The sequence below is a fragment of the Hydractinia symbiolongicarpus genome, chromosome 4 (assembly GCF_029227915.1).
Source record: "Hydractinia symbiolongicarpus strain clone_291-10 chromosome 4, HSymV2.1, whole genome shotgun sequence".
NCBI classification, from domain to species: domain Eukaryota; kingdom Metazoa; phylum Cnidaria; class Hydrozoa; order Anthoathecata; family Hydractiniidae; genus Hydractinia; species Hydractinia symbiolongicarpus.
In genome coordinates, this window is record NC_079878.1 from 25,553,362 (window position 1) to 25,578,475 (window position 25,114).

The 25,114-nt window shown below is 34.0% G+C and overlaps 2 protein-coding genes across 2 annotated transcripts; one reads left to right on the top strand and one right to left on the bottom strand.

Moving 5' to 3' along the window:
- Positions 1-1,015: 1,015 nt before the first annotated feature.
- On the bottom strand, positions 1,016-3,071 carry LOC130642035 (synaptic vesicle 2-related protein-like). The gene has a single exon (XM_057449101.1). The coding sequence runs from the start codon at positions 2,371-2,373 to the stop codon at positions 1,039-1,041; it is 1,335 nt and encodes a 444-aa protein (XP_057305084.1). The 5' UTR covers positions 2,374-3,071; the 3' UTR covers positions 1,016-1,038.
- Positions 3,072-7,130: 4,059 nt separating this feature from the next.
- Positions 7,131-16,473, top strand: LOC130642036 (PRELI domain-containing protein 1, mitochondrial-like). Its single transcript, XM_057449103.1, has 5 exons — positions 7,131-7,287; positions 13,092-13,257; positions 14,671-14,825; positions 15,857-15,959; positions 16,317-16,473. The coding sequence occupies exons 1-5, from the start codon at positions 7,256-7,258 to the stop codon at positions 16,413-16,415; spliced, it is 555 nt and encodes a 184-aa protein (XP_057305086.1). The 5' UTR covers positions 7,131-7,255; the 3' UTR covers positions 16,416-16,473.
- The last annotated feature ends 8,641 nt before the right edge of the window (positions 16,474-25,114 follow it).

The following is a 25,114-nucleotide window of genomic DNA, read 5'->3' on the forward strand; positions in this document are numbered from 1 at the left end:
TACTCAAGTCATGCCTATTGCAGAAACAAATTAAAAACTTACCTTATAAAAGAAAATGGCCCCGCTTTTACAGAATCCCATTAGGGCCACGCTTTTGTAACCGATTATTTTTTCTGAAAAGAACGTCAAATAAACGTAATCTTCTCGAGATAATATTATCTTCTCAAGATAGAAATATCTTCTCAAGGTCATATTATCTTCTTTAGATTATATATATAGATAGCGTTAATTTTGTGTTTTTTTTTTCTACAAAATGATCGATTAAAAGCGTGGTCCTAATCGGCTTCCGTACATTTCACCTTTAAAGCAAGAGTGACAAAACTAAATGTATAATTACACAAGGCAAGATCAGAAAGTATAGTGGTATTCATTAAGTCTCATTATGTATAAGAAATTAAAAAAGGCTGTGTCTAATTAAAATACCTATAACACAAGAAAAAACATACAAGAGGATACACCAAGACTGAGGGAATATGCTCAGCTTGAATAGCCTTACCAGCGTTATACTTATATATGTAAAGCAAAACAAGTAGAGCAATTCTATTAAATTTCATTGCAATTTTCAGTCATCTAGATATGCTGATTTTCACCCTCCTCCAGCAAATCGGTGGTTTGTCCTCTCCAAAACGATAATTTTAAGCCCTCCCAAAAAAACAAACACACTTACTTTCTCCTAGTTAATTTTATTCTCATTTTAAAAATTATCCTAATACTGATCGTTACACCGAACCTCAGTTGGTCCTTAGTACAAATTTATAAAAAATATGGATACAAGGTTAAAAGAAATACTACATTTTATTCAGTCATTTAGAAAAAACCCCGAAGCAAATTCTGTAGCACATGCGCAGTACAAAAAAAACCACTACAGAAATCAATTGAAATAATTTAACCATACAGGCTGACGCAAAATTTGATTTCGCCTGAGCCTGCGCCATGGAAATCCGCACTAAGGTACTTTCTGTATTTATTCGTCCTAAAGTGATGATAAATACGCATTCACATTCACAAATAAGCATTCTTATAACACAATTTATTTTTTTACTTGCATCTTTCTCTGATAACAACTACAACACCACCTAATATGCAAATTCCCACAAAAATAAATATAGTCGCTGTAAACGAAACCCGTATCAAATATTGCACAAAAAATGGAATAAATATCAATGACCAGCGTGCTGTTCCACAGCATAGTCCCAACAACGTAGCCCTTAAGCTAGTTGGACAGTTCTCGGCAGTGTATAGCCAAACTAATTGAAGAGCAGATGTTGTTGTTCCTCTCAGGATAAACATAACGAACGTTCTCACGTAAAATAAAGTACCATACATCCATAATGTTAACAAGGATGTAATGATCACTGTAAAAGCTGATAAAAAAACTTTTTGGCGAGAAAACTTATCCACGATAAATACGTATACCATCAAGCCAGGGATTTCACCGAGTACAACAAACATGTTTTGTAGATAATCACTATTTGTTAGTGTATGACATGTGCTTTCATTTGCTACAGTGGCATGTCCTGACATTTGTTCTAACTGTGTGTTCAAGAACAAAACAACAAAATACGTTACCATAACACAAACCCAAAGCACCATTAAAAGTAGAGTCTTTATTCTGAACTTCTTAGTGAAGAGTTTAGACACATTCCCCCTTTCTGCAATGCGTTTTGAAAATTTTATATTTTTTGGTATAGGCATTTTGTGTTCCACGGATATCGAATTCAAGATTTTCATAATTGCATCAATAGACCCAATGGTTTCCAAGTAACGCACTGATTCGGGCAACCAAAGTAGCAAACCGAATGTTAACCCGATTGGTGTTGTAGCAAGGAAAACAAACACCCTCCATCCGAATCTGTTCATAACTAAATATGCGAGGGACGCAGCATAGAAATTACCCAATGTAAAGAATGATGCTAAAGCAAACGTAACTCTTCCTTGATATTTCGAGCTTATCAACTCACTAACATAGGTGGGTGAAAGTATAATGCTACATAGTCCAAGACCAACAAAGAAACGCATTAACAGAAACCATCCAACATTCGTGGCCACTGTCGTAAGCAAGCCAAAATACAACATAAAAGCTACCCCAAGAAGTGAGAAAATCCTTCGACCGAATTTATCTGCAAATTTACCCCAAAATATTGAACCAACAGCTAAGCCAATAAATACACCAGTTGACGTTAGAGCAGTCTGAAAGGAGGTCAAATTCCACTTGCATTTTAACTCAGGAGCGATTAATGTTATTAAAGTCAGATCTATTCCATCAAGAAACCAGAGCAGTCCCAATATGCAGGTAAGTTTAAACGAAAAGCTTCCATATCCAAAATAATCAATAACTTCTCCCAAGGTTAGTTCTTCGCTCGTTGTAGTCATTTCATTTGTTGCTTTTAGAATATGTTCTATGTACCTTTCATGTTTATTATTTACATGAGATTTTAGCACATTGTTTTATATTCTTACGATTAGAAGCAATTATAGAGATATTATTAAGCAAGCCAATTACAGTGGCTTTTGTGTAAAATCATTAATAAGTAATTACACGGTCTTTTAATTAACTTTGTTACCACCACCTATTGTTTTCTAACGATTATAACACTTTTAGAACATCTCTTGAAATATCTCTAAAATTATTGTGTAAGTCTTCAGCCATAAATAAGTATCATTATTATATACCCGTAAGCAAAAACAGCCATTGAATAAATAATCGTATTCCACCCGTATTATTCAATGCTTGTGACGTAACAATAGTTTTGACAAAACATTTGTAAACGCATGTTTTGATTTTATCCTTTCCGCCTCATTAATTTTTATCGTAATTAACTGTGATTGGTTGTTTCTTAGTGGTCCGTTTTCTGATTGGTCGATTTCCAAACACGTGAAATGGCGGGAACTTTTTTGTCGAGAAAATTCTTTTTACAAAAACATCAAAACAAAGAAATCGAAACAAAAATGAATCGCTTCGGGGACATAGATGATGCAAGAATTGAAAAATTAATAATCGATAAAGATAGTGTTAATACAAAAAAGAGCACTGAAGCAAGCTTTAGGTTATTGAATTAAAAATTTGTGTTGTGTTTCAACATTCAAAAAAAGAAATGAACTTTTTGTCTCTTTGTACCGTGTCGATTTCAACAACATTTCGAAAACATGTCGATTTCACAAAAAAATGTTTCGATCTACACTATAAAATGAAACGAAAACAAAACAAACACAAAACAAAATAAGTAATATTAATTATAACAATCTCTTTTGGGTATATAATAAAACATATATACAATAGGTAAACATAGGTTATTGGATTTATTAACCCTTGGTGATATTATATTCAACTCCGCTGCGCGTCGTTGAATATAAATCACCTCGGGTTAATAAATCTCAATAACCTATGTTTACCTATTGTATATCTACTTATTAATCAATAAAACACTTGGTAAAAAACAATTTATTTTCACAAAGCTTTTCGTAACCTAAGTTACATTATCAAGTGACTTGATAATGTAACTTAGATTACGAAAAGCTTCGTGAAAATAAATTGTTTTTTATCTAATATTATAGCTGTGTTTTACAACCCGTTGTTTATCATTTTTATTTTGATTTACGTTCTTCTGGCTGTTGCTTACATGTTGTCATTTTTTTATAAGCTACGCTAATTTATGATCGGGCGTCATTATTGCTTAATTTTTTTAAACTTTAAATCCTGTTTGTTGCTAAGCTAGTAACCAATTATTTTCAACCTTGTTCACAGCACTTTTGCTCATCGCATTTATGTAGAACCTCTCTCTCCTGTTAAGAGTCTGCTGAAAGCGTAAAGGAAAGAAGAAGATCAGGGAATGCGTTTGAACTCCATCTGAACCTTACATGTAAAGATATTACAGAACTTCATGTTTGATTTGTCCTTACTGTTGTATAAATTTTAATTTTAACTTGTTCGTCTAATGCTGGCTGGTTGTTTTTTTCATGAAATTTCAGCTTCGTATTGTTTCTAAGTGTTGCATATTAAAAAAGCATGTAGTTTTTCTGTTAAGAGTAAAAGAGGTTAAAAAAATTACATATGGTTGGCCAATTCGTTCTTTTAACACTACATTCGTGAATAAGAAATCAACATCAAATGGCACATAAAACATTCGAAAAAAGGCTTTTTGGAAAAAAAAGGATTTTTTTATTGTATAATTGTTATTCATTAATGGTTCAGTAAGTCTGATTAATATTTAACAACGGAATAATGAGCCGAGTCGGTAGTGTCAATGATAGATCTAAATTTTGGTATGGTTTCGAAAACTTTAGATTTTGGTAAGTCATGCGAACTACCTGATCTTGCGTTCTTCGGTCTCATTTCTTTATAGCATTTATCAATGAGCTCACCAGACTTGAACAATTTTTTAAGATGTGCTTGTAGAGAATTAAGTCGCTTTTAAGTAGGATCTTCATCAAGTTTCATAAACTTAGGTTCATCACTGAACAACGAGCTTTAATGGGTGGATATAATCCATAGTACCAATTAAAACAACACCATTATCCCTATCAGGTTTCAAAGTATTTTCTCATTTCTTTTTCTGTTATTTGGTTTGTTCATCTTTGAAGAAATTCGGACATCCAACAATTGAAAGCGAAAAAGCACGCAAAGAGGTTTTATGCGAGCTTTGGAATATACACAATCGACGCTCGATATCTCGAATACCCATTATCTTGAACTTTCGTTGTGTTGAACTATTTCCCGGTCTCCGGTCCCTTCAATCATTCCAATCTCTTGTAGACAAAAATTACGTTCTATATCTCGAACTCCGTTATCTCGAACTTTCGCTTTGTAGAAATATTTTTCCAATCCTTTCAGCTCATTTATCACATTATCTCGAACTTTTTCTTTATTTTTCAAACAAAATTATTTGGTTTTATAAAAAGTTCAATTGATACATAAAAGAAACTTTTGAATGTTTACAATTTGGGATTTTTAAAATCCTACTCGTTTCAAAGATGGCTGCTAAGCAGATGCTCGCGGTAAAAAGATTTTTTGAGAAATACAGACAGAGTTTAGACATCTGTTACAGAAAAGTATAAAGTGCCCAAAAAACGCTTCCACGTGGTTAAAATACAAGGAAAAACTGTTCCTCGTCTTCAGCTAAACAATCTAAGAAAGAACGTAAACTTTCGTAAACAAGTACGGGTATTTCGCTATCCCGAACTTTAAAGGCCTTCGACGCTCGATATCTCAACCATCCTTTATCTCAAACTTTCAAATGTCGAACTTTTTCGTCGGTATCCTGAGAGTTTGAGATATCGAGTGTCGACTGATTTGACTCAAGATATTCTCAGCATATGCAAGAACGTCATTCTGTTTAGCTGGTGTAGCAAGGCCATGTTTAATCAAATAAGGCGTTATATGTTCTGAAGGAACAAGACATAAATTAAAATTTTGAATGAACTTCTTAGATGTGTTTTAATTAGTTACAAAAATATCTCCTATAGATCTGTTGAAAGTCTCTACGGTAAATAATCCTATACAAAACGTTTTTAACACAAAGAATCTTTGATAAACAGAAAACGTGCATTAGATAATAAAAATACGGCTAGTAATGACCACCAAAAACATGAAATTTCCATATTACGGTAACATAATTAAAAGTGCATGACTTGATCACCTAAATAGACTACAATACAAAACAAAAACAAAAAAACACAACAATAACTAGATGAATGGATGAATGGATAAAAAGATGTCCATCTAATATTATAAGCCTAAAAAACCTATTCTATTTTTATACAGTTCGTAACATTATATTTTTCAGAAGTTAAAATGTTTTCATGTTTGGCAATACCATCTTCCTTTTTTTATTTTCGACTTTAACTTTAAATCTATAATTATAAACACTAGGTTTGATTGATATTGTTAATACACTAATCCTTTCAGGTAGGTCATTCCATCCCACCGAGAGATAATTTCATATCATCCACCTTTTTACGAAAGGATTTAATAGACTTTTGCTTTTTCTCATTGACAAGAACACGTGCAACCTCATCCCCAGGGTCTTGTGGCCCCTGAGCCGTTATTACGGAGTGGACAACTTTTCGCCGCTACTTCATCAACAAGGCAAAATGCCCTGGGGAACGAGGTTGGAACACGTGTAATAATTGTAATTGTAAAAAACATTTATTTATCTCAAACTATGATACAACAAAAGTTAAGTTTTTCACAAATACGAAAGTTTGCATCCCTTTATCCTTGGTGTAAATATATTAATAAAATGGAACGAACTTTCACAAATGTATATTTGAGAATACTTGGTAAGATAATAATAAAGCTGTACGGAAACATATTGTTGACAACTGTACGGGTGATGATCACATTATCGGGATTTGTAATTTCGATGATGATCTGTTTAATGTTGACGTGAATCCAACCGATATGTCATATAATTTGCGCTCTTCGCACATTAATATGGTAAAGGACGATGTACGTGTTTTTGATAAAAGCAATAATTAGTAAATATCATTAACCAAAGAAGCTTTAAAGAATTACGTCCTAACTTGTACTCATGACCTCTAAGAAGATTATGCCTTTGTCCCTTAAATAATTTGAACAGCACTCTGATGATGATTTCGTTACAAATCGAAATATTAGTATATTTTTGAAAATATCATGTTGTGATTGTTTAAACCCAAACAAGTTCTTGTCACAATGAATTTATTCAGACTTTTTTTTTACTTTATTGTGTCCAATATAAGTGGGGTAATATGAGGTTACATACAACAAGTTGGACGAGGGTGGAACGCATAAACTATGCGTCTAAGTAATTAAGTGGGGTAATATTAGGTTTCTTCACCTGCCACAAATAAAATTTTCCACTAGGACGGAAAGATTTTTACGTAAGAATATATGAGAAAATATTTTTATGGCACATTATGTTGTGGTTAAAGACTTGGAGCGCTGGGAAATGTGCTTGTCTTCTTGTCAGGATTTCGGATAATGAGGGTTTATCATGTTTCGGGTCCTTTTGGTTGGTGTAATTCATCGGCAGGTGTCGGACTTTTTGTGTCGGTGCAAGTAAGAAGAAACGGCATCACTTTATGTTGTACACGTCGTGTGTCGAGGTCGTGCGTCCGCGCATGGAGTTGTTGCCCACATGATCCAAGTTTTCGGGTTTGCCGTTTCGGAAAAAAATCGAGTAAGTTATAAACAAGCCTCGATGTCCTCACTACAATCTTGTCCAGGTGGGGAGGGAAGTGCAGATAGGCACAGCTATTATTAGTTAGTGACCTCATGAAGTTTTACACAAATTCAACCAGTGTAAAGTAAGCTTATTTCTCTTTTTTGTGTTTAGAGTCATACTCCTTTCACTTGTATTTACCATTAGAAGTAAACAAAGCTAGCGGTTAACGGAAGTACCAGAGAGAAAATGCGAGTAAATTGGACTTTGGACTTTGTTAAGCTGAGTACTAGTATATGATAACCTATGTTTTGTTAATTTTTTAACACAATTTTATTTAATATTCCATTTCCTATATATTATTATCATTGCTAAATAAATACAGCTCTTTTTTAGCTAGCTCTAGCAGTACACAGGATCTTTCTCGATCGGGGGTGAGTGTCCCCCGATTGAGTAAACCACTCGATTGAGTGAGTCGGCACTGGCGGCAATTTTTCAGGACCACCCGATTGAATTAGTCATAACTGGCAGTAACTTTTAGCTAGCTAAATGCATAAACAAACCAAGGGTGCTTGGGAGAGACTTAGTTCTTGCCTGCACCTAGTCAGCTTAAGCTCTTGAGACAGCTAACTAGCTATGCTGAAGATATCAATATTTCTCTACTTATACTTTGTGTCAGATATAATAAAAATATGCACATTTTTCTCTATATAGCTTGTTATACTGGCTTCTTACTAAACTAATTCCAAGCACATGTCTATAAGACAATTAAAATTAGCTTCTGATGCACAACATGTGCAACCTGGACTGAAAATATGCACCATGTAGTCTATCCAACTCAAGAAATCATTAATAGCATTGGAACGGCACAGTGAATTTTTTTTTAATCGGTGCAACGGTGTAAAATAAGTTTATGACTTAATGTAAACAAAAATTATATTGCACTTTTGGCCGGCGGCTTGCCCTTTTAAAAAGCAATTTTAAGCAAGAAAAATACTCACCCGATTCAGGTAAGTTTCTCCCAATTGGGTGGTTGCGTACTCACTCGATCGGGTGATTTACCTCGATTGGGGGACAGTCACCAGATTGGGGAAAGATCCCATACTGTCTAGCTAAGGGACCGTCTCCAAAATCAATTCACATTTTATTCGAATTGGAACGATTATGATCGTTTCGAGATCGTATCATCATTTTTTAGAATTGTTTACAGATCGTTTCATGAAATGAAGGTGAAACAATTGTGAAACGGTTGAATTTTATTTTAAACTCTAAGCTTAAAAATGATACGAAGTGGAAGCAAATGGGATACGAACAGGAAACGATTCTGAAACTATTTTAAAACGAATACAGCAAAAACTTTTGAAACGAATTCTGAAGCGAATTGTTCTTCCAAAACAAATAAAAAACAATAAAAAACGTGATAAATTAATTGCTTGAAACTATTTTTAGACATTCCTGTCTCAGTTCCATTGAATGAGGTGATAAAACTACATAGTTTAGAAACCAACTATGGCTATATTTGATCCCATTTGGATCATTTTTAAACGATCTACGGCAATGTTTTAGCCTCTTACGATAACGTTTTGATAATTTTTTAAACAATCTACTGCGATGTGTTAGCTTCCTACGATCCCGTCGCGCCGTAGATTAGTGGTTATAGCTCTCGTACTCTGTGTGGGAGACCGGGGTTCGATTCCTCTTGACGGCGATTCAACATGGGCGAGTGAATGTTACCATAGCCCCGTGTTAACCCAAGCCATGTGAGGGAAATTGGGAAGATGGCACACTGTGGGCCGTTGGATGTTGCCGGGAGTTGTCTAGTAGAGCGTGGGCTCTAATTGGGTCTGCGTAGCTCAAAATGAGCGTTAAATACTCTAGGACTCTCCATCTACGCCATGGCCCCTCCTGGAAATAATAGACAGGGTATATCCCTCGATATTTGTGAGGCTAGCCATGTAAAATATGCACATCTATCTATCTATCTATCCGTTTTTATAATTTTCCAACGATCTACAGCGATATTTTAGCTTCCTACAATCCCGTTTTTATAATTTTTAAATGATCTACAGCGATGTTTTAGCTTCCTACGATCCTGTTTTTATAAATTTTTAACGATCTACGGCGATGTTTTAGCTTTGTACGATCACGTTTTGATAATTTTTAAACGATCTATGGCATTGTTTTAGCTCCTTATCATCTTATTTGTTAAGGTTTTTAAACAATCTACAGCAATGTTTTAGCTTCCTACGATCCCGTTTTTATGATTTTCAAACGATGTATGGCGATGTTTTACCCTCATACAATCGCGTTTTGATGGTTTTTAAATTACACTGTGACTACGTTTGTGACTGTGATACCATAGAAGAAGGGGTTTGTATAAAAATTTCAGTACCATCAGATTTAACACCTGTTGTGAGATAATCTTGAAATTGCTTTAGGCATGTATTTTTGAACCATTTTTTGAGAAGGAAATGGGAACAAAAAAAGAATTTCATAATAAAGAAAGTTTATTCAAGTGGCAAATATTCTTGAGATGTGACAAGAATATACATTAAAGGATCAGCAATATCATCAACAAACAAACCAACCATTTAATAAAGACATTCGTCTTTTACGACCAGGTTTGGAATGACCATATCTGCAGTTTTGATAAAATTAATTACCATGATTCTTACTAAGAGACTTTGGACCAGAACAATAGTGGATACGACGTAATTTTGGTTTTAAGTATGGAAAAACTCATAGTTTGGAATATTTAAACCTCGTTTTAATGTTTACTAGTGATACTCCTGTGTATTTTGTGGAACCGGAGTAAATCCATCATTACAAGAAGTAACGCAGTTTTCTTCTCTCTATTTTGGGTCTCCCAAATTTGATGCTCCTGAAATTGGTATAAAAATGTCAATTGACCCGTATTAGCCCCTGGTGGTAAGCTTTTTAGCTCTGGCATTTGTGTGGCAGGAAAAAATGCTAGGATTTGGTAAAAGAGGTCTTTTCCTGTAAATTTCTTCTCACAGAAACATTGTTTAAGGTTTTGAACTATTATCAAGTGTAGATTAATGCTTTCTGATTTATTTGAATTAATTTAAAGTCCTAAGAATACCACTTCACCTAGCGCCCCCATCTTCATTCTTGCCATTCAGATGCCATAGTTTAAAGAACTTACTGCTTAAAATGTGAACAACGGAATTACCGTCTGTGTTATGTAAACATCTAAATCACGTGACTTCACTTTTCTTGCTAATATTTACTGTTCACCAGCAACACTGGATAGCCACAACCTTAGCCTTCAGTCTAGGATCTACCATTCATAATATAATTCCCCTATACTCTGTCTGTCACGCAAAATGGTAGTGGCAGCTTGATCTTGGTGTAAAATCCTTAAAAAGGGGGGGGGGGAGTTGATTTATTTTATTTTGTTATATGTTAGTATGTTTACTTGTGGCTTAAACCAGCGTTTTGACCCTGGCTAGTATTACTAGTTTCATCAGAATAGCGAAACTTGGCCCTTCTGTTTCTTATTTATATAAGTATATTTATATCGACCTTCTTATGTTTCATTTATACAAATGATTTGAATTGTGGCTTGAAATTTTCCATGGTTTATCAGTTGTTTATGATACTAACCTAATAATATATGTTTTGATTAGTCTTTAAAACCACTTTTCAAAAGAGTCAACATGGATTTGAAATTTTTTTATGATGGCTTAATGCTAACAGAATCTTTTTGAATGCGAGTAAAACAGAATATATCCTGTTTAAGCACAAGCTTGAATTAACAAACTACAACTTTAAAATTTTTTATCAATTTACATGAGTTACTTGAGATAACTTCTGTGGTTTTCCACTCAATGTTTACCTATTTCAATGATGCTATTCAAGTCTGCTCTCCTATAACTATAAGGTAACTTTGGATCATTGGTTTATCAGCTATATTACGTATAATTTGGTCTAATTTTCTTTTGAATCACGTTTTGGCACAGTTACTGATGTTTCTAATGTTTAACATGGACATTAAAGAGTTTTAGTCCTTTTTATGAACGACTGACTGAAAGTTAACAAACTTAACATGGCATTTTTGACCAAGTTTCTGGCTTGTGTAAGAGTAAATGCTATATTTTTCAAAATTGAAATTTGAACTGTGCCTACTAGAATACACCACAGGTAGATAAGTTTGTATCTATCTCTGTAGACTGTAGATCTTCAGCCCCTTTTGTTTTCCTAACAGCTAAGCAATGACTTAGATTGGGAGTCCATTTTAAGCAGGCTAACCACACCTAAAATCTCCCAAATAACCAAAAACTCCCAAATAACCAAAAAACTCCAGACCCTTTTAAAATAATCTAAATAACCAAAAATTTAATTTGTTTAAACTGATGTCCACTTTTTTTTTCAAATAGTAACTTTTTATTATTATATTTTATGTGACAAAAAATTAAGCATATAAGATGTTTCTCTTCCAACATGGCTGATAAATTATATTTACATAACTCGTTTTTAAAATCTTTTTTAATGTTTCTTTTAAAATCCCACCCAAAAGTGATACCAAAATCTCCCAAATTTTAAATTTGTGGCTCTTGAGCTATGCAGATCCAATTAGGGTCTGCACTGTGACATAAGTCCTGCAACACCTAACAGTCCACAGTATGTAATCTCCCCCATTTGTCTTGCATGACTGGGTTAACTTGGGGCTATGATAACATTTATTCACCCATATTGAATCGCCGTCTCCTGTCCAAATTTATAACTACTAAGGAACGGCACAAATCAATGTAGTGTTTTTTAGGTTTTTTGTAATTTCCTGACTATGTCCCACTTTAAAACAACTTTTTTTAAAAAAAAAATATGTAAGTTTAATATTCTCTACCATTTGCTTTTTTTTTTAAAAAAGGGTAAATTAGAAGTAAGATGAAAAGGACCTTTTCTTAGTCAGCAAACAAACACAGTCATTTAAAAAGTGAACAAGGAAATAGCTGTGCGAATCTCACTCTAAACTTGAATTCTAACGATAACATGTGTACATAATTATTACAGAAACAAGCTAAATTATTCCAAATTATTTAAAACTTTTTTTCAGATGGGCAATTTAATGTTGTGAAAAAATATTTGAAAGAAAAAAAGAAATTGAAATCGTTAAAGTTAAAAAATACAGAGTTTAACATAGAATTAAAAAGTCATATAGCTCAGCACAGATTTTCTTCTAACTGGGTATAAATATATATTTATTGAGTTGTCGGCTGTTATGTTAAATTCCTTTTGTACATTTTTGAATAAGCTGTTGTTATTAAAGTCAGGTTGCGAAAAACTCTTGGTGAAATTTAAATGTTTGTATTTCCTGATGTATACATGGCTTAAAATGTCTGAATGTATGTATATTTGTAAGAATATGTGTAATCAGAAAGTAAGGCCTTCAGAACACCTTCAAGTTTTGCACTAGTAAGAGGGTTGCTAACTTATCGTAATAGTGCAATTGGCAATCACTTTTTTCATCCTATTCACACTACCACCTTTGACAATTTTGTTGCCTTTCCAATTGAACCAATTATTAAATTTTGGACATTAAAGAGGGTCTTTTTATACATAAAAAGAAAAACCTTGCATCTCTCAATAGAAATCAGCACCTTGTACAAATATTGTAGGGAGTATTTTGTATAAGATTTTTCTGTATAAAAAATACATAGTCAATGTAGCAGAAAACTCTTTGAAAAAACATGTTGTTTTTAATTATTAATTTCCACACTTCAGACTGACATATATGAACTTAAACTTTTAAAAAAGTATAATCAGTTATTGTTTAATGCAATATAATGATGACAGGAAAAATGAAAGTAAAGACTTTTAAGGACCTAATTTAGCGTTTTCTTCCTGTCAGAACTTGTATGAATAGGTTGCCACCGTCCTGCTATACATATTAGCATCTAAACACAATTTACCTTTAATTTGTTTTAGATTTAGATGGGATCAAGTCAGCAATGCTGTCTTCAAACGCTACCCAAACCCATGGAGTAAGCACGTTCTTAGTGAAGATGTTATCAGTCGTAAAGTGGATGGTCCAATCCTACGAACTGTTCGAATTCTGACTAAAACAAACAAGGCACCAAAATTTGCTTCAAGGGTACGATCATAACATTTCTTTTTTATTGTCCCACAGCATATTATTTTTATGTTTGTCTTTCTAATATTATTATGATTATTACTATTATTTATCCAGGATAGTCGTGCGAAGGGAATCCCAGTGCATGTAAACCTCCCATTTGAGCTACAGAAGGCGTGCAACCACAATAACTAAACAGCCGCCTAAGATATCAACCCTTTTTTCTCATGCTGAACGTTAAGCAGAAAGGACCGATTCAGACTTTCATAGTGTCTGGCATGACTTGGTCAGGGTTTGAACCCAAGACCTTCCCCACTCTACCCGAACGCTCTACCGTAAGGGCACCAGTCGGTGGTCTCGTCTGTTTCTGTTACAAATGATGTAGCAGGTTAAAGAATGTAGAGTGTGTTTGGACAACTGTTGAATTATGTAAAGTCAGGTAACTCATGGTGTATACATACTGAATTTTCTGTAGGTAAAAGCTTTAGGCCTATCACAACAAAGTATTGAAAACCGTGTTTATATGAATGTGGGCCTATACAAAAGTCGGCTTATATGACAAAAGCATAAAAAGTCGATGCTGATGCCAGTCCTAATTAAATTTCAATGGTAAGAAATGCCAAATACTATTATTAAGGTTGTGATAACTCGGGAGAAGTGTCATGCACCTGAAAGTACTTGACCTCCCAGTGATGATGTTATTAAGTTACTGTGTGAATACCATGTATATGCCACTACAAGTTTACAAAAACTAAGTTCCAAAAATACAGATCAAAGGAAAAAAAATGTAGAACTTTCAGTGAAAAGAAGCCTTTTATTGTTTTCCCCTTTTTTTCACCAAGAAAAATTTTTTGAAAAGAAGATGGAGAACCTATTGACAGGTTTAAAAAATTGGATGGGTATGCCATGAGCTTATATGCAGGTTGGCTTATCCGCAGTAGTATAGGGGTATAATGTGCTATGTTTCTCTGTTTCTGAGGTTGATGTTCTATCTTACACATTCAGTGCAGGAAAATAGATTTTGACGATGATCATATTTTTATTTAAAAACAGTGTCTATGTTAAAGCTTAATCAAAAAAACGAGATGAATTCATATGATATGTTTTGAAAAGTTTATGAAAATATGGTTTTTATAAATCTTTTTAATTTTTCAACAAAAATATCAATCAGTTCTCCAGTTTGTTTACTTAGAAGTTTTAATAATTATGCTAATTAATGCATGGCGTCGTGTATTTTATATACACAAGATGCTGCTTTAAGGGTTTATCACAGTATGCGGTGATGTCAATATGTTTTTATCTATCTAGTTTGATATTCTGAACACTTAAATGCATCCCTCAATTTATGCCCGTCTTTTTGTGTGTCATGAAACTGTACATGTTTATAACTCGATGACTGCATTCTAAGTTCTCTTGTAATTATTTTGACTTCAGTTTGTTCCGACCAGTCCGGGATGTGTCATAGAAGAATCTCACATTAATGCGAAAGAGAAGACGATTGTAACCTACACCAGAAACCTATGTTATAAACATATTATGGAAGTAGATGAACGTTGTGAATATAAAGTATCGCCCGATAGCAAAAGCTGGTAAGGTGTTTTTGTGTGCGTGGAGACAAAAAAATGAAAATGTCTGTTGTAAGACATTTGTCACTGTTATGGCATGTCTTTACTGTAGTATCGCTGTAGTTAAGATTGTTTTTGCACCACGTAAATATCTTAATTCATAAAATTTTCGCAAAAATTTAAATTTCGCTCTTCCTGTTTTCGCGCATCATGCGTAGCGCATATTTTGGCTCTTTATAAAAAATATACGAGAAAAGCGCCTCAGTGTATAACATATCTTTTAAAATTAAGAGTTTATAAATTTTCGTTTTTTTATACCAACGCACCGTTTTGCGCGAGCATTAGCTGTTCGCAAAAATATTATGAATTAATCCAAAATATACTGTGCTTTTTCAAGATCTATAAATCTTAGGACTGCCCCATCCGCCCCTGCACAACTTCCGATGTGCTTTTCCCGATGACATCAGACATAGTTTGTCATTAAAGGAACAAAATGGCAGCAATAAATTTTGCTTGTGTCAGCCCTTTTCCTGTTACATCATCGGAACTTCAAATTTGTGAAATAACAACTATCTGCGTTATACTCAATTACTTTAGTTATAGAAGGGATTTTAACATTTTATTTGAAGTTTTTGATAACATAAAAGTTATTTAACATATTTTCCCGTGTTTACATTATTCGCATAAAGAAGGCTAAAATTTACCTGAATAGCTGGAAAAGTCGGGAAATCGGGTTTTCAGGATAATTTTAAAAACGTTCTAAAGTTTTCAATTTCTTCAGTAGAGATCAGCTTTACAGATTATCGACAAAACAATTTGAGGAAATTAAGTGCGGTCATAAGTGGTTGTCAAAAATGTATCAAGTTCAATTTAGCTTAAGTCTATTACCGGTTGAAAACTTTTTTGGAGGATAAAAATTTTTGTAGGATAACAGTTTATAGTTAATTATAGAAAAATTATAGTTCACGATTTAGGAGCATTTGGAGGGAGGGGTTCATGTTGCATTTTTGTGTGTCGCTGTTTTTTTCATGTCATTCTTTATAATTTTTGTAAAGGACACTTCTTACACGACAAGCGTGGATTAGTTCCTCGTTGTATGGCTTCGCAAGAGCTATAGAATCTCTTGGTGTAGAAAGATATAAGAAAAATATTAAAAAGGTAAGAATAAATTTTTTAGTCATGATTTGAAAATTTTAATATGTTTAAGTGTCTTAACCACAACGACGTGTCTTGTATACCCTATATATTAAGAACACTGGACCCAGATTGATAACAGTGTTTCTTTTGTTGAAGTCTCTATATTCTATAATAATTTTTGGAATGGTAATAATAATAATGACAATGAATTCTTCGAAAAGCTGTTTATAGTTTTGCATGGTAAATTTTTGCGTCAGTTCAGAGAAATCATTGGATTTTAAGCGCGAAATATTACGCGAATACTAAACTAGACAATTTCTTCCTAACATTTTTTTTGTTTAGAATAGTATGTAAACATTGTGTACTTCTTCTTTTTAGTCTGTCAAAGGACTGGAATACATACTGACCAAGATGTATATCCCAGACAAAATACCATGTAGTATAAACACGACTGTTCCTATACCTCATACGATGTAGTCGATAATTCATTGTTAGATGTTTATGTTTTTATGAAAATTTTTCTAAAGATAAGAAATTTGTTTTTTCTGTTGTACACAATCCCAAACAAATCTATCAAGTGATAGAGATGTATGTGTTGGATTTTGTGACAAAAAATTTGAATTTACAGAGAACGATGTGAACTACAAACGATATAGGTTCTTCACAAATATATTTTAGATGTAGTCTGTGAATTTGCGTGTTTTATCCCCCCACGTAAACTTGTCCCCAGGGCTCTTCTTGCCTATAATATTTTGACGAAACGGGGCTGTAGAAGAGCGCTGCGGACGAGGTTGATGCCTACGAGCTTTTGTATTGTTTTAAATACCTCGTCTTTAAGGAACTAATATGATAGTGAATTGAAGGCTACCTTTCCTTAATAAATTTTAAAATATTTCATTATCGAAAAAAGAGTTAAATATCTCAACACGATTGATAATTTAACTTCGCCAAATGCATTTTTTGCCCTTGCGAAAAAATTTTCGCGAAAATTAATGAATAACAAAAATAACTTTAAGTACAAATGGGTACACGTTTTTATGGGTTTTTTTTTTTTACAAATAAAACATTTTGCTGGCATTAAATATCACAAAAGCTGCGAAAAAATCAAATATAAGTTTATATAATAGTTACTTGCTCACTTTGTGTCAACATCGTTCCCAGGTTTATTTGCCTTTTTGGTAAATTTCATAGCTGCGAAAAGGCATCATTGCCCGCTCCATAACGGGAAAAGGGTCAAAGTACCCTGGGCACAAGGATGACTTTATGTTGAATCAACCCCTGGAAAGTAACGTATTCTTGTAATAATGCAGGTTATATTCTACAATTACACATTATCTCGAAAAATATTCTCATCAGCCGTCACCTAAAGATTGCTACTTCATTGTTGTGTATGTGTGATAAACAAAAAAGACATAGCTGACTTTAACTATATGATTTATTTTGTAGAAACAAATACATGACACCTCATAGCGACTTTTTAGGGTGAAATACACCTCTTTTTCCATATCCATTTTTGTGTAAATAAAGGGACGTATTTTCAAAAAAGAGGCAAAGGATAACATATTAAGAATGTAAGTAGTGGCAGTGCAAACACTGGTAGAAAAGAGAAAACGTTTTCGACGAAGGGAGTGTGCTGCATATGGTTGTTTACGCACTTTTCACCTAAGTGACGGCACCAAAAGTAGCATTCATTTTTTTAACTTTCCAGACAAATATCCTGCTCAAAAGTCGTTGGTGCGGGATGGTTCTGACGATTTGTAAGAGTTACAAAATACACTTTTCTGTGTGACAACCACTTTGCACCAGCAGACAACAAAAATATTAATGTATGAAGACTCAAAAAAATATACCCTTCCCTGAATATGTATAGAAGTTACAAAGAAGCAGCTAGCAATAGAAATGTACCAAAGATCGCTCTTTTGTAGACAGTAGTGCCTTATTGTCTCCACCCCTTTCACCAATTTCGTTGTAGCTTAGACAACAGAATGAAAATGATGTTCCTGAAAATACATTTCATTATGACGAAACTTCACCAAGCACAGGATCAGTGTAGACTCAAACTTTTCGTTTGTCCACATACTTTTTATGAACCATCTCCAAAAGAGATCACTTTTATTCATGATCATGGTTATTCCTGTCAACTTACGTAATGGGCTAGCAAGTGTATGTTTAATGCATGAAAGTCTTACTAAAAATGTTGAGACTCACTGTAGGGAAATTAAGAACTTAAAGCCAAATATTGCAGATTTAAAAGCAAAAGTCAATGATTATAAAATTAACCGTATGACCATAGAAAAATTCAACGACGATGATGATGCGATTAAATTTTTACTGGCTTTCCTAATTACCATGCATTTATGCTTTTGAGTACATGGAGCCAAAATTTCAACAGTTACATTATCGGGCATACTTTTCCTCTATTAACAAATCCAACTTATTTTATCAAAAAACTGCTACCATTATACCAGACCAATAAAGGAAAATAAGTTTCATAAATGATTTTTTTCTCACATTGCTCAGGCTAAAAGTTGGATTGCTTGAGAAAACCAAAACTTTAATTTGATGTCATATGCAACTAATTTCTCCGTAATTTTCATTTATTTGTATTTTTATGATTAAACAGACAAATTTAACAAAGCAGCAAGGTTGATGTAACCATTACATCTCCACACACGCACGTGCGTGCGTGATAAATACCTGAACTTTATTGTACTGCATAGACGTTCGTCTTACTAAGCTCCGTAAAGTCAGAAAACAAAGCAATTCCTGTCCCTGAGCGGTTATTACAGAGCGGCAATTAATAAAAAAGGCAAATTAACCTGTGAATGAGGTTGAAATAAAGCATCACTAAAATTTGCGAATTTCACTTATCCCGAAAATGTAACAACTCTTTATTGCCACAAAGAGTAAAAAAGTTAGTCAGTAGTCACAGGGCAGACTTTGTTATCCGGCACCTGGGTGCGCTGGGCCAGTTAGAGGGAAGAATGCCTGGAAACAAGGTTGATAATTAAAAATAATAACTTATTGACTAATAAAAATAAAAAGAAAAGAAGGAAGTAATTTTTGCGAAGCGCGTTTTTCCAGAATGTTCGTAGAAAGATAATTTCGAAGAAATTTTATATCCACACGAGCATATTGCAATCTTCTTGACCAAACTACAGATAACAGACATTACAAAACTAGTCTTCGCAATTTAGTAAACTTAGAAAGCTTTGACCTCAATTTTAGAAAGGCTAATAAAACAGCTGAATGGAGAAATTTGTGTGCAAGCTAATGTGCTGACGCCATCTGATAGAGCAATTACCCATGCTGGATAGAAATTCAATGAATCTGTTACGTCAGAAATTTTTGAAATATTTTTTCAGATTATTAAATGAGCAGCGGCACGCATTAAAATAAACATGGAGTTATATAATATTTAACTTGTTCTATCATTTATTTATCTATTTCTTGTAAATGCAGCAGGTCAAGTAGTTTTAAACTCGTACCCAGGTCTCTTTTCTTTCTCGACATTTCAGTTTTGCATATTCCCTACCAAATCAGAACTACAAATCTCATCACAAATATAAAATAAGAATAGACAAAAGAAAAAAAATATTTTTTTAAGTTTCGAACACGGCCAAAAAGGTCAAATGGTCAATACTCTGTAACAGGCTGGCTGCAAATTCGGAACTTTTTGCATTCTCGTCGTTCCCAGCGCTTTTTGAGATAAAAACTCGAAACTACCTTCGAGGTTTATCTCAAAGACCTCGAGCGGACAACGTTTTAAATTTGACAGTGGTATTCTCTAGTACTCTCACGCAACAAAATAATCCACGTCGGGGCTTACGAAGGTCTCAAATTTCGGGAAAATGCTGACGTCAGCAACAATTTGCACGTTTTAAGAATATGGGTTTCAACAAGTAACATGTTGTAATTTTTCTAATTTAAAAACTTATCTTGGACAAGCCGCACTAATATTTAGAGGAGATCCATTACCGTCATATCACCACCGCATTAATAATTAAAGGACAATTTGACCATCACCACCTCAATTATAAATTTTATCCGACACATTAATATAGTAAAACCATCCTTTGATGTCTTGCGACAACAGGCAAAAGCAAACTATGAAATGACTCTATTTACAAAAGTTCCATAGAGAATGCATAGAAAAATCTTCAAGATGTTGCGGAAGACATTCCATTTACCTGGTAATGTTTCCTGTTATATAAAATAGAAGAAAAAAAACGATAAAAAGTGGAAAGAAGATTTTATTAATGTCTGATTGGAAAAAGTCAATTTTGAGCCTTGCCGCACTAAATAAGACGGAAACCGACAACTATCAAAACTTACCCGCACCTTCGCACTAATAATTAGAGGGAAAAAATGTTTAATTTTCAGAATAAGGTATCTGCGCTAATTGGAGGGCTAGATTAGAAGAATTACAATAAGTCCGAAGTCCGCTGTTAAATTTAACATGTGAATTTTTGACTTATTCAGAATTCAGCCGTATTGTTTATTAAATTGATTGTAGTTTCTGTGGTATCCAAGTTAGAACATTAAATCAATAACTAGTCGTTGACCCGTGGAAAAATCCATTGGTTCGCGCGTCGCAGCTAAGCTACCATTTTGCGTGACAGACAGACGGACGGACGGACAGACGTATACGGGCATTATGATATAAATATTATTTGTTCGTTTTTTTTTGTTTTTTTTTCTTTCTTTCTTTCTTTCTTTTTGTTTGTTTGTTTGTTTGTTTGTTTGTTTGTTTGCTTGCTTGGTAAAATTGCATCATAAAACCAGAGTATTCTCATTCTGCAATTCATTTTGTTATCGTTTGTTGTGAAAGCGATTAGTGTCATGCGCATACAATTTAGTTTTTCTTACGACAACAGTTATCACGTATTGTAAGCGATAATAAGTTTCCATTATTCCGATTAGTGGTAATATCACGCCTTATACTGCCACATTTAACCGTTTCTTTGACCAACTGTTACGTAAAAGCAACTTAATTCACTTGGTTCCTGACTCTTCTTTCTATCTAAGTCAGATGAAGGCACTGGGAACGGAATAGGATAGCTAGTAAAGTTTACAGTACTTATTTGTTAATGGCGGCCACTATATAGTAATCATTAGCCGCATCTTAATAAATTGGTTATTTATAGATATGCCAATTTGTATTGCTATTTCGTTCCCAGGCTGTTATCTACTTGTTACCTTTTTTTAATACATATGACTTCTTGCACCCATACTGTATTTTTCATGTATTCACTTTTATTATTTACGCCATATTTCATACATCAGGTACCCAGGTTTCCAGCGCTTTTCGAAACTGTGTTATTTTTGACAATTAATGAGATTTTATTCAATTACATCATTTTGAGTAACAGACAATATCATAAACGGATGTTTGTTTTTGGAGAAATATACCTACTGGTGATTAAGTAGCTAAACATTATATCCACCAAGTAAATAAATATGTGTCTGTCTCGGTAGAGCTCAGACAGCTGCAAACATTTGCATCCACAGGGATGCTGTGAACCTTTTAATAAAAAGGTAGGTCTCTTTTCAATTCTTTTGTATGAACTGTAATGTTAACGACATACTTATTTACTCCCACTCTTGATATTGGTTAAACTGTATATAACGAAAGTATTGGTAGGACATTGCTTTAAATCTCCTTTAGGGATAGAATGGCACGAATGAAGGTGCAGTTAAAGCCAGTTTCATTTGTGTAAGGCGATATAAAAAACATAAAAATTACCGACCACATTAAGAACATTTTAGGCTTTATGTAAGAACATCTCTAGACGGTTTCCTTTTGTGCGGCAACGAATGGCTTTAAAGCAACCGTTTATTTTTAAGTTAGAAGGCTTTGAATGTTCGAATATACCAAATACATTCTCATTCTTGCTTGTTTTGTCATTTTTAAAGGGCGAAAAAATTTTTGATATTTCGTGTGTCCGTAGCGCGGCAATAAAATCGCAGGGAATACGTCTATTAATAAAGGAGGTTAGGTTTATAAATAAAAGAAAAACAAAATCATTTAATGTTCTTTTTTAAATGCTAAAAGACTTCCTCATGAGAATAGCGGACGCAGTAACAATATACTTGAGGTCACATCACTATAACACACAACATTGTAATCCAAAAAGATAGCCAATATAAGCGGGAAATAGATGAGGTATAAAAAACGTATGCAATTACTTTATGCGTTAAGAATTCTTCCGAGAGAGTTTTGTGTCATGCAATGCAATGGAATGCAGAATTTTGTACCTTCTTTACCATCCTTTCTCAGTATCCTTCGTTACTTTTTTTGTTGTGAAATTATGACTAACTGTGTGCAGTTGATATTATTTTTCTGGTGACAGTAGATAAACAAATAGATTTATTTCCAGTAAAAAAATTGCCCAAGTTCTTGTTTAATTCATATCGAAAATATTATTACTATTTTTTACCAATGATAGCCTCTTCAGTTCTTAATGGTACTGTTATCAACACAAGTTCCGTGAAGGGGGTCCCAGTACATGTAAAGCTCCCATTTCTGCAAGGGAAGACATGCAATCACAAAACACGCTCAAACAATGCCACCAGTCGGTTAATTTAAGTTTTTCACAAAAAACAACCTATTGAATGTTTCTGGAAATAGCGACTAGCCTCTTGTCTCGTTATCACAATAACCCTGGAAACGAGTTTGCTATTGTTTCCCGCATCTGAGATTAGTTAAAACGAATCGTAATCTTTTTTTCTTATGACTTTACCGGCATGGCGACACACAATATTTTAATATAAGTGCACATATAGAAAATAAGACAACATTCTCAACAACAACAACAAAAACAACAACAGCAACTAACAGAAAAATCTAGAATCGTTACATTCCAACCCTTTCTTTTCTCCAATTTAAACTCAGACCAGAGGTTTATTTAAAAGAGGGCAGGAAGGGGTACGGCATCCCCCTCTACTTCCCCTCCCTTCCAGAAAAAAATATCAAAATCTCATACGCCAATTTATTGGTAAATTTTTTGTTTTATTTTTTTATTTTTTGAGATTTGTTGCCTGGTACCACAGAAACGAGATTGCGTTACTTCTAATCTTCCTTGTAAATATTATGGCGAAAGAAAGTGTCTCTAGAGACGTAGCCACAGGCTTTCAGTTTTTTGACCCCAGTTATGACGGAATAAAAGTATTTTCGTAACCGCTTCCGGACCGTAAGAAACTGTTTCACCCAATGTCTTGACTCGTCAACATGCTTAAGACAAACGAAAAATACATTGAAATTATAGCTTGACATGGACAGTCCTAATGCCGCCCTGAAATCCGTGTACAGTAGTTTGAAATTTTTGCCAAGCCCCATGTATTCTTTCCCTATATTCCGTTAAGAAAAGAAATATAGGGAGAGAACGGAAAGATCCTTCCGACTATGAAACACTTATGATTTTTATAAATACCTAGAAACAAACATGCCAGGGTTTATGTGTTATAAAGTATGGTTCCACGTTAAGACTGCCTGACATAAAACAGGTCAGGTCAACATTTATTGACTGAATTACCGTTGTGAGGTATCTGATATAGGTACCTCACTCAAAGCAAAATACGAAGCAGATTTTCGTTCCCTGAATTCTGGATATAATTTGCAGCGTAACATTTAGGATAGTTTTTACTATGTCGCGTCACAGAGTTGATATTCTCCAAATCCGCGTCTGATTAGCTATATGGACATTTTTTTCGTACGAATTGACTAAGGAAGCCCCACTATTGTTAACCCTTAATGACCAGAAACGTTTAGAAACAGCTTGAAAATTCGACCGTCTATATTGGCCAAAATTCGCTCAAAATTTTAAGACTACACTTGATGAAATGTATCGGAAAAAAACAAAAAAAATTACCAATAAATAGGCGTATGAGATTTTGATATGTTTTTCTGGAAGGGAGGGGAAGGGGAGGGGGGATGCTGCACCCCTTTCTTCCCTCTTTCAAATAAACCTCTGGTCTGAGTTTAAATCTTCTATCCAGTCTAATAACAATTGCAAATTTTGCCAAGCTGCTAATAATTTTTCAAAGTCACGAGCGTACGGAAATATATAGATTTCAAGGTTCCATTTAATTATATAATTGGATTCCTTTTCTCAGGCAGTTTTTTGAAAATTCAAAAAAATTGATCCTGCGACCTCCAAAAACCCAACATGCGGAAGCACTTTTACGTAGCACAAAGCATAGAAAACGATAACATGTTATCGATGGCAGAATCAATGCCGACGAAACAACAAAACGATTTTGAAACATTCGCCATGCAGCGAAAACAACCATAAAAACGATTCGCCAACTGTGGGAGCAAAATCATGACCCAGTGCTTTTTTCTAGAATTAACTGTGCTGTTGGTAATTAAATTACAATGCAGGACAGGATTGTTGAAACAAAAACTGTTTTTGTCATTTTTTAAGTATTGACAAAAGCGTCAAAACAGCCAGGCTACTAAGCTTTGTTTTTGCAGATGCGTAGAGAAAACTTTTCTTTTTATTCATGGCGAAATAACCCAAAAAATTAAGCTAAAACAATCCTGTTGTAGAGCTTTTTTAAGATTTATGATATGTGTCGAGCGCTTATAAAAATTAAGGAGCTTTTCAAAGGTGGGGAATTGTCTAAATACACAACCTCTTTCCTAGGGTTTTTCGTCTCTTGCCGGCACTGCACTTATTGACGGGGGTCAAAAAGAGACAACGTTTTAAAAATGCGCAAACTTGAGCATTTAGTTTCATGCAGATTCTTGAAAAATTTTTATTAGTCTTTTTTAAAAAACAGAGTGTATTTTCCAAGGGCCTAAGATAAGGTAGGGGCTATAATAATTTTAACATCAGAAATGGAGATAAAGGCGCATGCGTTTAAGCGTCAAATAACGCGGGTGACTCACGCGTAAACTGAAAACAATGCGAATTTAACTTTAAACTTTCCCATGCTTCTCACGGTAGGTCAACAAAAATGCAGATAATAAACTATTGACACCCACAGATTCCGCCTATCACCGTTGACTGCACAAGCATCGTCAAATAAAGGTGAATCAATTAGTATTACATAACCGAATATAGCAAAATACACCAAACCTTGGATCATGGACTAGCTTTAGCTACGCTTGAAAAAAATCAGTTCGCGCTGAAAAGGATTATATTTATAGGAACAAATGCAGGAGTGATGTG